The sequence below is a fragment of the Pogonomyrmex barbatus genome, unplaced genomic scaffold (assembly GCF_055798465.1).
Source record: "Pogonomyrmex barbatus isolate J1 unplaced genomic scaffold, ASM5579846v1 scaffold3, whole genome shotgun sequence".
NCBI classification, from domain to species: domain Eukaryota; kingdom Metazoa; phylum Arthropoda; class Insecta; order Hymenoptera; family Formicidae; genus Pogonomyrmex; species Pogonomyrmex barbatus.
This window is the reverse complement of record NW_028297127.1, coordinates 22,106,647-22,122,162: the sequence shown is the minus strand read 5'-3', so window position 1 is coordinate 22,122,162 and position 15,516 is coordinate 22,106,647. Positions and strand designations below refer to the sequence as shown.

General features: G+C 41.7%; 1 protein-coding gene across 2 annotated transcripts in view; it reads left to right on the top strand.

The window, feature by feature from the left end:
* Positions 1-15,516, top strand: part of Sol1 (CUB domain-containing protein Sol1) — a 233,314-nt gene that overhangs the window by 193,421 nt on the left and 24,377 nt on the right. For both annotated transcript variants that reach the window (XM_011645907.3, XM_011645905.2), the window contains exon 9: positions 12,966-13,152. In XM_011645907.3, the coding sequence (XP_011644209.2) occupies positions 12,966-13,152 (187 nt within the window). The remainder of the gene's footprint in view (positions 1-12,965; positions 13,153-15,516) is intronic.

The window sequence follows — 15,516 nt, the reverse complement described above, 5'->3', positions numbered from 1 at the left end:
GGAGCGAAACGGTGTTACATGCCGGAGATATGCGGGATAATTACACCGATCTCTCTCTTTCTCTCTCGGTGTGTAACCGCGGTTATATCTTACCCCGAGGAAATATTTAATACGTTCTACGTTCAATGTTATAAGCCGTCGTCTTATTTAATTATTAAACTCTTGTGCTAAATTACCAAGTTCTATCGACTTTCACGGCCATTTATGAGATATCAACGTATGCATAAGAAAATGAAGAATTAATTCATTAGAGATTTGCCGCCGACCTTTCAAAGATCAAGCATGCCATGTTCCATCCTTATACTCCAATCTGCGCCATCTAATCCAAATGCAAAGGGCCGGACGGATAGGACAGATAGTCAAGCTGGCTTCGGCGTTGGTGGACAGTGTCCTGAGGGATAAGCCGGGAGTGGCTGGTGCCGCTAACCACGTTCGATAAGCGGTCAGGTCAGAACCCACGAATCCTCTTCCTCCTTCCTTGACCTCTCGCGCTTTCGTATTCCGGCATCTCTACTTACCTCCTCCTATCTGGAGAGTTGGAACTTGACCGGAGCGAATCGAAGGAAGTCGTAGCGCGTCGTGCCATCGCACCGTGCCTTTCCGACATCTGATGTACGAAGAGCTTAATCGCTTCGAATCTCGGAACGTATCACGTACCACGGTTAAATAGTGTAATGACGCCAGTATGATATGTGTGCGTGTACGTGCAATCTCATATTTGTATTTATCTCCAAAAATTCATCACATACCAGAAATTTGTAAAGATTATAATGTAAATTTAACAGAGAAAATGAATTTTCAGTAATGAAAGCTGAACGAATGAATGTGCGAAAGATGGAATTTCCAATTAGTAACTTGTGCATGCGCCACTAATTATAACAATTTTTATATGGCGGAAACTTTTCTCGCGCTTTATATATATATATATATATATATATATATATACACGTACATATCGCGTGCAAATGGTCGCTTTCTGTTTACCTCGCAAATCTGCACATAACGTCACGAAACGTCGCCGGCGACAAATGGGATTCGTGCCGCGCCATTGACTGTGCTCGACGTACGGATAGATTAGTGTTAATGTATTTTGTTGTCCCCCTTCGCGCGTGCCGTCTGCCACGAAGCTATTCGGATATCGAGGAGATCCTCCGGCACGGCGAGAGTACATCCTCGAACGATCTCAACATCGGTGGATCCTGGTACTGGGCTATCCTAGAGCCGGGGAATTACGCGGACCGGGGATTTCGCGGTGAACGTTGTTCCAACGGCTCCCGGAATCTTATCTTTACGAGAGTAACACGCTATCTCGGATAAGTCCGAGCCTGCCGTAGTGTACGCGTGTTGTCCTGCGAGAGGGTCATTTTCTTGGAAGAAAAATCTACGGAGCTACGGAGTTATCCGCGCTCCTGGAAGCTCTCGCCGTTCCGGAATCGTTGCATTATTATACCCTGACTTTCGACCTTTTCTTATTTTTATCCCGCCACTTTTCTCTCACGGTATTAAGGAAAGGAGACACAACGACGATGCACAACGTTTCGCATCGGAAGAGAGAGAGAGAGAGAGAGAGAGAGAGAGAGAGAGAGAGAGAGAGAGAAATGCGCCGATGCGATACTTTGGTTTCCGTCTGCTACCCTCTCATCTGAGGACTTTATAACAAGATAGAAGGCAGCGATAAAGTAATTTATCCGAGGAGCGAGCTAAGTGAAGCACGAATGCCTCCACCATATACACCATTGATCGTGCTTGTGCAAAGGTGGCATTCAACGACGAGAATTTTCATTCAAGTTTCGTTTCTTTGAAAACTCGTGCCGCCGCCGCCGATATCTAATTTTTCTTCTCTCCTTTGAGTGCGGTACAAATTTCTGTTTTCCTATTCTCGTCGCAATTCAACCGACGAAAAGACTATATATAACGACGCGACGTATGCCACTCTATGGTAATAAAAGCGCGCGGGCGTGCGAAATAGAAGAACCGCGAATTGCAGCTCTCGATGAAATTGCGATGAAATTAGCATGTTCAATTACAATGTCATTGGTGAGTCATTTCTCTTTTTCTCTCCCCCCCTCTCCTCCTCTTTTTTGTATATGGAAGTAATCTCTCGAGCGTCTCGTATTCTCCTCTCCGTCCTCGCTAGCTAATCTAACCGTTGTTAGACACGACCGGGAAAACGAAAGAAGATAAGATAGAGGACGAATGCGACGCGTGAGTTGAGTTTACAGATTACTCGACAGATATCACCGCGCCTCGCCATCCTGGCTTTTCCTCCATTCCTGACATACGATTTCCCTCCCTTTGAAGACACCGCCGACTGCCATCGCGAGTCCTCCCTCTCGCGCCTTTTTCTCTTCACGCTGCCTTCGCAACCCGCGGGAATTCCATAACGAGCCGCGATATATACGCCAACGACATAATACGACAGCGAGCGCGGATACGAACCTCGAATTTTTCCTCTGAATTTACAAAGGACGGCAACCGGGAGTTAATCTTACGCGAAGCGGAACGAGGCAAACTCGGATACTACGAAATGCTATGTTTTCTCTCTCTCTCTCTCCCCCCCCTTCCTCTTTCTTTAGCAATATCTCGAGGTGGAAGGAAAGACGAGACATCGGTCTATAAGATAATTTTTGCGCTGTACAGAATTTCTTAAGACTCGCACCTGTACGCGCCGCGTACTCTTGGGACTCCGATTCCCGGATTAATTTATGAAGGACGTACATTACTTATTGACGGAAAGAAAGGTATTACCAAGAAATTAGAATTCGCTTTTTATAAAGCTTTTTATAAGAGCATCAATCCAGCTAATCCACGATCCGTACAACCCCCATGAACTCTTCGAGCAAGATTGAATTTAAATAAAATATTTTATGGTGGTCAAAGCTGTGTATATTATTATAGATATTTTCTGATGCTTGCGCGTGGAAATAAAGCATAAAGACTCGGTTTTGTACTCCGCCAGATGGAATTGAAAGGATGCAATAGTCTTCAATGACATTTATATTACGAAACGAATTTATATTAGCAAAAACAATTGTTTATTCAAACTCGTTGTGAGTACAGTCGCAAACTAAAAAATGTAAAATAAATACTAATTCTTATAAAGAGTTCGTATGCGGACGAAAAGTTCAAATGTTAATCTTGCCTCAGGACATATAAATGTCTGTAACGGATACACACGCAAATATATTATATTATTCCTGTGGACGAGAAAACAGAGAACAGGACGTCATTAACTATCCCGCGGGACTTGATTTTATATGAGCGACTGCATAAAATGTACAGTGGAAGCATTACAATAACATGGCTTCGAGCTAAATGTAATGAAATATAGTTAAATAACGCCATGACCGAAAAGCGTGTCGTTACAATGGCAATAATTTTATAGTAGCGGAAGCGGAGGGGGGGGAGGGTCAAACATTTCGGAGATTAAGCATATTTGCGACATCAAACAAAGCTTCGCATTACGAGAGAAAGAATGTGTGTTTCCTGAATAATCAAAATAATCGATAAAATGACACATTTTTCCCAGGCAAGCGTTGACGAGACACGTCTCTTGCGAGACCAGAGCACGAACGAAAGTGTATTTGGATGTAACCATGCGCGCTTCCAACCGATTACACGAATTTCCGATTATCCGCTGCACGCTATTAGGAAAGTTCGTACTTCCATATTCATCGACGGTCGCATCTGGAAATGGAAATTGGATTTCCTGCAAAAACCGTTATCGTGTTGCTTTTGATCAAAGAATCGCTCGTGATATGGGTCGACATATATGTATCAAATTAAATTCCAGAAGTATATTTGTGCAGATTACTTTTACGAATTACTCCTTTAATCCAATTGAATAGAATTAATTGGACCACGCTGCAATGGAAGGAAAAATTTTTTTAGATCAATAAAACTTTATCCGTATCAATATTGACAAAGAGAATGAAATATCCATTACGCGTATTATAATCCATTAAGAAAGTGCATGCATTTGCGTACTCAGTGGCACATATTTGAACAGATATTTTGGCTAGTGCATGTTAGGGGATATTTATGACTTGATCTAAAATGGCATGTCGAGCCCCAGTACATCTGTGTCACACCTATTAACTGCAAGGGAAAATAACGAACCACTGGATATGTTGACTAGAAAGCTCTCAAACAATAATTTACGATATGGATACTATAGTTAATGTGTGCGAGAAACAATATAGATCAACGTTTTGCAATATATATTTAACAGTATTAATAAAATCGTGATAACATCACGACGTGAATCAACGAAAAATAATAGCTTTAATATATAATAATCTTTTTGACAGAAATCCTATTTTGTATTTTGATTTCATTCACTCATACGCATTGTAAATGCAGGTAGATAAATGAGCTCTTGCGCAGAATAAAAATTAAATAACATTGAAAGGCTCGTCTTCTGTGTTCTGTTTTTTAATATACTTGCACGCGATGGCATACGAATAACAGGAAAAAAAATAGAGTCCGTAAAGGAAATATAGCTTTGTTAATTTGATAAATTTCGGAAATTTTCAGATGACATTTCGGTTGACTGATGCGCCGCGTAGCTTGCGCTTTGTAGCTTTTGTATCCGTGGTTTATCGACATTCCGGATATTACGCAGTCAAACAACAAAATGTGAACAGCGAATTTTTATCCTGCCCCGAAAATCGGAACGGTATCGTATTTACCTTGGTCGGTGATATATTGTACCGGCTGCGCGAACAGCTGCGCTCTCTGCGAGTCAACAGGGAAAGAACTCCAGTGATCAACGTGAAATATATCGCCGAAACGGCGGCATTACCCGAAATCGAGGATTCCGAGCAGGATCTGCAAGCATGTGCGTGGCCGCGCAAGCATTCTATTTACGCTCCTAGGAGGACGTAACCGCAATCCGGACATAGACGAGGGAACACTCGCGAACGGAAATACGGCGGTACTTTATACACGATATATATACGTTTCCAAAGATCAAAAAAGGGAAGAGGTGTACGCGAAAAAAAAAGGATCGCGCTTGTTAATCTGAGACACGCTAACCTATCGAGATATTTAATATTCCAACTTCATAATTCGCGTTTCTTTCACCGAACATTTTGTATGACTAAAAAACTCGCCGCTTTAATATAACGGCGTTTATAGCCACGCCGGTGGTATAAAACTTCCGTAGCCGGGCCGGAGGAAGAAACGCGCGACGAGCTCGCGTTCCGTTACGTCCCGCGCTAATATAAGCGCCGTGTCGGCGATGTAAGCTCCTCATACACCGAACGGCCGACGATTCTTCATCCCGTCGGAGAGCGCGAGTGACACTTAATTGCCAGTTTCTTCGACTTGCGCGCCCGGACCCCCCCCCCCCCCCGTGGGCCTCCTCCGGACGCCCCGTGCAGAGAACCACAGCGAATCGCACGGGTGTGCGCATGATGAACGACCGAGACTGGTCCTCTGACCACGCGAATTCCGCGGATTCGCAGAATTCTCTGGGCAGCCGCAAAATTTCACGTTTCACTGTAGACACTTGGGAAACGCGTTAATCATTGCCACCTGCCTCGTCCCCGACTCTTCGGGATGTAAGAGAGACGCAAAGAGGAAACAGAAGAGAGAGAGAGAGAGAGAGAGAGAGAGAGAGAGAGAGGGGGGGAAAGAAGTGAGAGAAAGAGAGCCTCTCACGGAACTGGTTGTCCTCCGACTGAATTCCGGAAGAGCGATCGGCTGTCACGATTACCGATCGTCTCGAGTCCGTCCGACGAACGTGAGAAAAAATAAAAGGAAGGACGAAGGTAGCTTTTTCGTGTGAAGAATGGTCGTCGTTTCGCGCCGAGTCTGAATCCCGTTAGCTTGTGGTCTTAACGGATGTCTGGTGAAGATACGTAATCGCGCTGTGTTCCATGGTTGCCGAAACGCGTTTACACGCGGGATGAGAGGATCTAATCGTTTAAAAATTGTTTGGAAAATATTTTGCGATCATATCGATCGGCGAGAAATATATAGAGAGATTATCTCTCGAAAAGACGTCTCTTCTCCAACCTGCTTTTAATCCTTCTGCGGTTTTTTGAGATAAATTACATCCTCGGTTGGCTACGACTGGCGGAAAAAGGTGAGATTAGAGAAAGAAAAGATTTTATATATCCTGGACTTAATACTTTTTCATAGAGTAATTCTTTTTATGGTAATTAGTTTCTTGGTACGGTCGCGATATGTCACCAGTGAAACACCAGTGCCTCTCTGCAGTTTTCTTCCGTGTTAAATCTTGTCATCGCTAAAGAATCGTTCTTGATTGCACTTCCAACGCCGCGGACGGATGCGCGCGACTACCATGCATATGCTGCTTAGTTGGTGCTTCCACGTCATTTGACTACATTGAGCACATCGTGTAACGACTATTTTGCATCGGCTTACCGTTGAAAGGATTAAGTTTATAACCGAGTTTGAGGATTACGAAGTTGCGATGCGGTTCGTTGATGCAGACGGTTCATTCATACTACGAGCTTTATTGTCGCTAATTGAGATCTCGATGGACGAACTACGCGCAAGCTTGTTGGCATTGATAGATGATGGATACTTCACCTACGGAATCATACGCCGGGGTCGATGTACCGATCTCAAGACACGTCCGACGAATATCGATCCGATTGGGCAGGAAAAAAGTTAAATGCTTCAATTTTTCATTGAGATTCTCTCTCGGTCTAAATTATATAAATTCGTCGGTAAAATTAAGATCGATGGTTTCCGAAACATTGTTTTGCAATCAATTCACGTCCAGGCTTTTGCTAGAGACGCTCGAGAGTGTAAGACGCGGATGCACCGGTACGAAAAGGGTACACGAGTAAGGCGCGAGGATTAAATATTTCATTGACTTTAACGCACCGGCACAACCCGTCGCATAAAGCACGAATTTATCTCTCCCTCTACGGCGTCGTTCCTATACCATTGGTCCGCGAACTTTTTCTATTCTTTCCCGATTGTACGCGGGAGAGAAACTCATCAGCTAATGGAAATGGCGATCGAATGTTGGAAACGATATCGATCAAAATATTCGACCGTTGCGAAACGAGGAGGAAACTGGTCACGACGGCGACGAAAAAAGACCACGACGATGGCGGCGGCGGCGGCGGCGGCGGCGGCGGCAGCAGCAGTGACGAACGCGTGAAAAAACGTGGCGCGGGGGGGTGAGACGAAGGACCGTTGCCTTATACCTGCAAAGGCGGAAAATAATGTAATTATAATTTACGAGACGCAAACAGCACAACACAGACAGACGCGCGAATGGGATCGTGTCGAATGGCGTGCCAGGCGGGAGGCAAGACAGAGAGGCGAGAGACGACGAGACAGGTCGGGCGGAGTCATCGGGAAAGCAGCGACAAAGTGCGACGACGCGGTGCGAAAAGCCGATAAATCAGCCGACCTAGTCGGAATTAGTTACCGTTCCATTTTGTAGCAACGTTAAGTAAGTTGCCTTCCGTTCTCCTGCTCGTCTCGTCCCTTGCCTTCCTTCCGCACCTGCCTCCGCAACTCTATCTTTCTCTCTCTCTCTCTCTCTCTCTCTCTCTCTCTCTCTCTCTCTCTCTCTCTCTCTCTTCTCTCATTTCCTTACTCGTCCCCGGCACCCTTATCTCCTCTCCGGGACGGCGGAGAAGCTCGTCCGTCCTCTGCCTCTCTGTCTCGTTTCCTCCTCGTTTTCTTCAACGGAGGATCCGACGTGTTCTACAGACTTGTTTCCGAGACAAAACCATCGGTTTATCCGCACCGCGCCAATCTCGCGAAATTCCCCGGTAAAGATCCCGTGCCGGTCTGTTTCCGGCGTGCGTCATGCCCCGCTTAACTGTCTTATCGATGACATTAAATATCATCGAAGAACTTGGAGACCATCCGCCGAATCCGTCGATTGTGTCTGCACTAGACGCTGTCGATCGCGTCACAGCGAGAAGTTCATTGTAGTATGGACTTTTGTCACCCGCAAAACTCGAAGGGTTTTTGATTATCGTTTTTGCCAGAATTTGAAGAAATTGAAAAAGATTTCGCGCACAAAATGTTCAGTATACAACCTAATACAAACTAATAGATTTTTAAGGACGATGAAATCCGTCGAAACATTTCAACGACGATTTAGTTTCGACGATAAATGGATTTGTGAATTAAACTTTTTTATTATTCGTAACATTTACAAAATATTTTTCTTCGATGTTCTATCGTCAATTATCAAAATAACATTTTTACGAAATTTTTTTATTTTCTTAAAAAGAAACAGAGTACATAGATCGAAATGATATTAGACGCACGCGTACTTTCTCGATGTGGTTTATTATAAAATTAACGCTGAACTATTGACCTTTGCCAAATAATAAAGTATGCTGAACTTGCGAGATCTCAAAGGTCACTTAACGCGCCTGCAAACGATAAACGAGCTGCTCGCTAGCCAGTAAAGTAGGTGATAACCTTTTTCTAGGCCGCAGGCTACATCTTTTTTATCTTCATCTATTCGTAGCAGCTATTCGCCATCGTGCAGAAAAAGACGTAAAGAGGCGAAAAAAAAAGCATGCATTAAAGAGCACTTAGTAACGCTTATGCAATGAGACGCTATTGTCTGGAAAGCTCTGCAATTAATCAATTATCTTACGTACGCGCGACATTATTAGTTAAAAGCTATTTTAAAAAAGTTACCGATGGCTTTTCTTATTTATAAAAACATTTGGTATCGCAGCAAACTAATGCGACGTGAAAGATTGATCGGTGATATTTTTTTCACGACCATAACTCAAGTTTATATTGAATATATACGAAACTTGATATATTTTCTACGAGTGCGCTTGATGTTTTACGAACGCGAATTGAAAAATAAAGAAAGATTCCGTAAATTTTGAGGGAAAGCGAAAAAAATATTTTCGACGGATTTTCGATAATTTTATTTCTGTAACTGTATATTTACAGTATTACGCTCAAAAGGATCGATCCTCCGTATCTATAATATAATAGATCGTGCAATTGAGAAAAGTAATTTTTCATTTTTCGCGGGATTCATCGTTGCTTTGAAATGGCTGGAAAGATATCTAAAAAGTCCGATTTAAAGTCTAAATTAAATTCCATAGGGGCGGGGCGATGTGAACTTCTTGCTATCGGCGGCAACTACTGCTACGAGCATGCACCGCGCGCGGATGTTCGTATTCGCGGTTACGCCAAAATGCGCAAGAAAATATGAACGTTCATCATTGGAGCGGAACCGGAAATCCCCCACGCGGATATATATTCCCGGTACGGATTCTGCTGAGTGAGGGGCGGATATGGGTGGGCAGAAGGCAGAGTTGCTTAAATCTGCCTGGAGTTAGGACAGGACTTACCGCCAAGACGCGGCCCGCAAATGGCGTTCAAATTAATTTCAACAAAGTTCGTAAATTATTAATACCCGCCGGGCCGGCGGCAGTGCTGACTCGCTTGTTCCCGGCTAAATGTGCTGTTTAATTAGGAAATCCGCGATTGTGGTAAGACCTGAGGATCAACGGGTTGTCAACGGTTTTACGTTACGTTACACGCCACCACGTGAGCACCATGAGCACCATGAGCACCATGAGCACCATGAGCACCATGAGCACCTTTCCGCGCGAGCTGCTGGCCGCCTGCCACGCAGGTGAACTGCCGCAAATATATCTCGCACCAGCCAGTGAAACGAGCTTAAAACTGTTCCGGCAACGCCACGCAATGTCGTGCATTACTCTGTGTGTGTTGCACTCACGTGCAATTACGTGATATGATGCGGAAGTTTGTAAAACGGTTGTAGCACGGTTGTGAAATCGTTACCATAGGAATAATGCTTCCTATGTGAGTTCTTTTCTCACTATTAAAGCAACTGCAGTTGTGAAATTGCATTGTGTTTTAGATTCAAGCGTTAATCAAGCGACATTTTGCAGATTAGGACGTGACTGACATATGTCATCGCAACTCGCGTATGAAAGTTGAACGGAAATTCGAACAATACCATTTCCTCTTCTCACACACGTAATATATGATAGTTTACGTAAGCAACGATCGCTCTTGTAAAAACTGTCGATTGCCAATCTCTCGCCGAAATAGCCACGTCTGACAGCGGGGTATCTTCGCCGGTATAGAAATTGATCGCCGTAAGTGAATTCGTTTCCCAAATATAACGGGAGACGTAGTTGGAATACTTGGTGACTCTAAGAATTTTGAGAGCACGGCTCATGAATGCAAATTAAAACGTTTGCCGCTTCTGCCGCGCATCTCTTTCCCAGTGCCTAGCCTTTCCCGGTATTATTTGGCTTCTCTTACAAACGATGTTCAAAAGTCGATATTCGTGCCGGACGACGTAAATAAATAAAAAGTCTGACATGTATAAATAACGTATTTACAATGGGAAAATTACAAATTGTAATTTTTAAATTTTATAATCCTAGGTAGAAGCTGTCGATAAATCTAGCAAAGCAATTAGTGGAAGAGCAATTGCGTGCGTTACATAATTAACTTACAGCAACGATTTTTGATTTTCACGGAGTTAATGTACTTTTAATCGAATATCGTTAAATACACGGTCAACATAGCTTCGCCTTGTGCAAAGCCATTGCATACTATTTTCACGACATTAGATGCCCGCAAAATCGTAATGTCCGCTTCTACCTTCTGCTTTCTTTATTTTTGCGGCGTGCGCATTCTCCTAAGTTTCTCCGCAGATATATACGGCACCACGCAATGCTCAACAATAAGAAAGCTTTAGACGGCAGTGGCCATTATGGCACGGCATAATGCACATTTCCAGTCCGACATTTCCAATAATATGCCATCGGAGTGAAAATTATGCATTGGCGAAACGACCAAGAAATGATAGAGAAAATTAATGGGATGCAGCAATTTTTCCATCTAACGATAAGAATAAATATAGCAATATTGAATTTTTTATACGCCCTTACTCGAAAAAATCTTTATGCTACTTGAAATATTCAACGGATATAGATTTAGATATATATATATATATCTCCTTAACACATGTCACGTACATTACTGTAGACACAAGTCTCAAAGCGGAAATCGAGCTAAAAATGACGTTAAGAGAACAGATCAAAAAGGAAGAACGCGAGTACAGCGCGAACGATATTTCCAATATTCTCGTAGCAATGCAAAGTTCGAGATGAGTACGCTTCTGATACAAACACTCATACAACATTCATGACTGACGACGAGACACGACGGATTGATATCTCGCGCCTTTCCAGTTTCAGTGCATCCGAGTCCTTGTTGCTGTCAATGGCTTTCCCTCTCGAGCACAACTGTTAGAAGCGCTGCATCGCAACTGATACAAATATCCTCTCTCGTTAGCACTCGAAAAAGTATATGTGTATATATATATATATATATATATATATATATATATATATATTGTATAGCTTAGGGTGAGTCCGAAGATCGTTAAGGTAGCTGCCCAGCGAAGATATTGCGTTACTTTTTCCAAACTCGATAAAAGCCATTGTCGGCCTCGTGTCGGCTTTGAGTCGCGAGATTGCAGCAACGGTGACCCTGGCCAAATGACAGTTTTATCGAATTTCTTCGCGTGCGAACACATATCGAAACCATATATTGCGCAACCAAACGATGAATTACGAGATAGTCCCGTATTCAACGATGCATTATTACATCTCCAAGCTAGCTTTTCAGCATCCCGATTATACGCATCGTGTAGCAATATTAATTACCGCTGGCCAGTTTCTGAACCAAGTCAACGGTAAGTTAACACTATACGCGATGGTTCGTATGAGCGATTTGCAGGGAGGTAATGCACGATAATTATCGCAGATACGACTATCATGACTAATGTCATTTGTATATATATATATATATATATATATATATATATATATATATATATTGTTGTAGATCACAATTCTTTCTATCGTAATTTTTGTACATGGAGCCCAGATAGCAAGGTAATTTCGAAATAGTACGTTCGAACGCACGGCGTGATAATTAAAAATTTTTCAATCATACTGCAGAATGGTTTACGTATAGACCAACAGCGCACTGTTTACTACGAGGAGAGAGAAACGTAGAAAATATATTCGCGAGAAAATATACAAGTACGCACGCTCACGCGTTACGTTCGTAACGCCAAGGGTTGCCTAATGACGGCATTTCTTCGGAAGATTCATCTTGCGAAGCGTACCTCAGCGATTCTGGCGTTAAATTACGAAAAGATTAATAACTGTCGGGAAGATTAAAGCGTAGAGACTCGAAACGAATATGCGCTACAATCGCGGTGCCGTTATACGCGGCAAAGCGGGTTAAGATATTTATCACATTAAATAATTTCGTACCTTCCTCCTTGTGAGGAGACTCGTTCAATCTTAACGCTATGCGAATAGGGCAGACGCGTAAAGACGGTGAACTATAAAAAGAAGGGCGACAAGCCTAGAAATAGGAAATATCTTTTATATTACAATTTTAATTTATTTGATATGAATAAACGAGCCGCTTCTTTCTAAAATTATTCGCCGTTGCTAACACAAATAAGAATTCTCTCTATATTTACCGTTATATCTTCTATCTCTTTTAACGAGCGAAGTTCCAAAAATTTGTCATATATATATATATCTTAATTTGAAATATTTTATTTTCGCTAATGTAACTAATAAATATGCGCCATGATTATTATCATATTTTTGCAGTCTTTGTGACATTTTTATGCAACGCGTCCTGATGATACTGCAGAGCCAGTACTCGTTTGCATATTATAGCAGGCGTCGATGCGCAAGCACTTGCAATTAAAACACGGAATATTCATAATTTAATTCGTACAACGTATCTTTCAGTAGAAAAAGATGAGGGTGGCAACGAAAGAAGCTGTCGCGTAATTTAATTGGCCCTTTTTTCTTCCTTTGGCTGTGCGTCAATTAATTACTCTCGTTAGATTCCTTTTTTATTCGTCGACTGTTGCTGCTCGTTAAGTCATCGTACGTCTCTCTTTGTTACAGCATCGCTCTGCGACGTGGTCTACAACAGCGATTCAACAAAAACGGGCGTAGTTATGTCTCCTGGATACCCGAACCCTTATCCACCTAGGACACACTGTACATACGACTTCCAAGGAAGAGGAAAGGAACGGGTGCAGGTGGTATTCCAGGACTTGAATCTATTTCATTCGCCAAACAATCCAAATGAGTAAGATCATTATATTGTAATTATAATCTTTATTTTTTAATATAATACAATATAATAGAATAATAGAAATCTAGTATTAAAATGTGATTTCATTATCAAATTTTTATTGTACGCGGATATATCTCTTGGAAAATTCCATCTATTTTTGTGAAAGACTACAGTAGTCGCGCGATCAATTTGAATGTCGTGCCGGATCTCCGTCCAGTGCTCCGTTTTGACGAATACACTCAACATCATTGTGTTTGGTAATAGCGCAACTCTTACGATACATATCATTATAGGGTCTAGCACCCTCGATCCATTCTTATGACACAAAAGGCATATGTTACCAAGTGCATGTATTTCCATCATAACAGACACTGCTCACTCTATCTTTAAACTATGTCTATTCCGCATCGAAGTACGATAAGTGCAATTTCAAAGTTTTATATAAAATTTTTTATGTAAGCTAGCCTAAGCATAAAGTTGGTACTTTTATTATTCTTGCATTATACGTCAATGTTTTGTGCCTTTTATTTTCGAAAATTATGTGACGTCGAACATGTGGAGAAATTACATTTTCAATTCAACAAATGCGCGGTAAAATTGTTGTCTCGAAATTTTCTGGCACGTTTACGCACATCGCGTTTTTCTCTCCTTTCCAGGTCAATACCCATTTGCCTAAATTCGCCTACATTCGTATACGTAAAACTGCATCGTCACTTTACCGGTGCAGGAAATTTTATTTGAATTCGACAAAAGATTTTTATCCTTAAGAATCTGACCAAGCTTCCGGGGATATCATGTTTCACAGCGAAGATCGACCGAGAACGTTTCTTCCTTTAGTGCAGAGATTGAAAGGAGAAACTCGGCGTCATGACTGAAGAGAGACAGATCAGCATAGGACATTCCGGATAACCGCTGCGATACAATGGTTCCCCGACAATTGTGTTCATCGTGATCACTTATTCTCTCATTCATTTTCCGAGTGGTTGATCTTAAGCAAGATTTAATTAGGGTTTGCATATACCATTTAAAGCATATACTATTTAACTGACGTTTAAATGGTACTTTTCCTGCTCCTCACACATACGCACACGCACGCGCGCACGCACACGCACGCACACACACACACACACACACACACACACACACACACACACACACACACACACACACACACACACACACACACATATGTAATTATCTGCGTGCACTTTACAGCGATCACAAGAGATTTTTCATTTATGAAAAATTCTTTATTTTTACCTTGTAATTGCAATGAAACAAACTCCGGAAGCTACGATTAATATTACACATATTACAATAATATTATACATATGAATAACATTATGATTATAATATCGCTTTTAACGGCGACAAAATAACGCACAACGATAGAATTCTAAACAAGTGTTATAATACATATTATACATGTTATTATTAATATAATTATTATTAGTATGATTAAAATTACATGATATACACGAGCAGATTTAAAGGAAAAATAATATTATGTATCACACTTAATGTTGCTTGACGTGAAAATATATCATGTTGTAGAGTAATGCAAGCGTCACACCGCATCGCGTTATTCTATCCTGTAAGATATAAAACAGATGGTAAGATATCTACTTGCTCTAATGCATATGGAGAATGCGAGAGTGCATTCAAATGCTAAAGGGATTTCTTCTGAATAGAACACGTCGGAGAGCAGCCGTGTCGTCATCTGATTTTCCTGATTTCCAGTTTCCGTCCAATCATCCGAGCAGATTGGTCGAAATTTTCCTTCGAGCATATGGTCGTACATTCATGCAGTAATGCCAGCTCGTTCATGTACGAAATTACCGCACATGATCATACATATAGCCATAGGCCTGGCTGCGCGCTCGCAAATAATATTCTTTATTGTGTGTTGTATGTTGCCTCTCTACTTGCTATATCTTGCGAATTATAAATTGGCTGGTTAAAAGCCATCCATTGTGAATTGTGCCCGCGGGACGATTGCGTAATGATACAGTAAACCACGGCACGTTAAGTTCAAATAGGAGGCGTATAATAGGAATGCTCAAACGCTAAACGCAGCAGGGAAACGAGGTTACTTTTATACGAAAATGAGTTTAACATGAGTGTTCCTTCCTTTAAAGCTTGCCATATTATCCTGTCAAAAAAAAAAAAAAAAAAAAAAAAATGGATAAACAAAAATGGGCTGCTTCTTTTAATAATTTATCAAAAATATGTAATTATATACTTGACGTGAACCGCAAAGGCCGAAAATTTAAAATATATAACATATTTTCAGAACTTTTTTTCTTTGCTTGAAATGCATCTCTCGTCGAGAATATACTTTCCGATATTGCATCTTGTGCTTGCTATTATCAGATT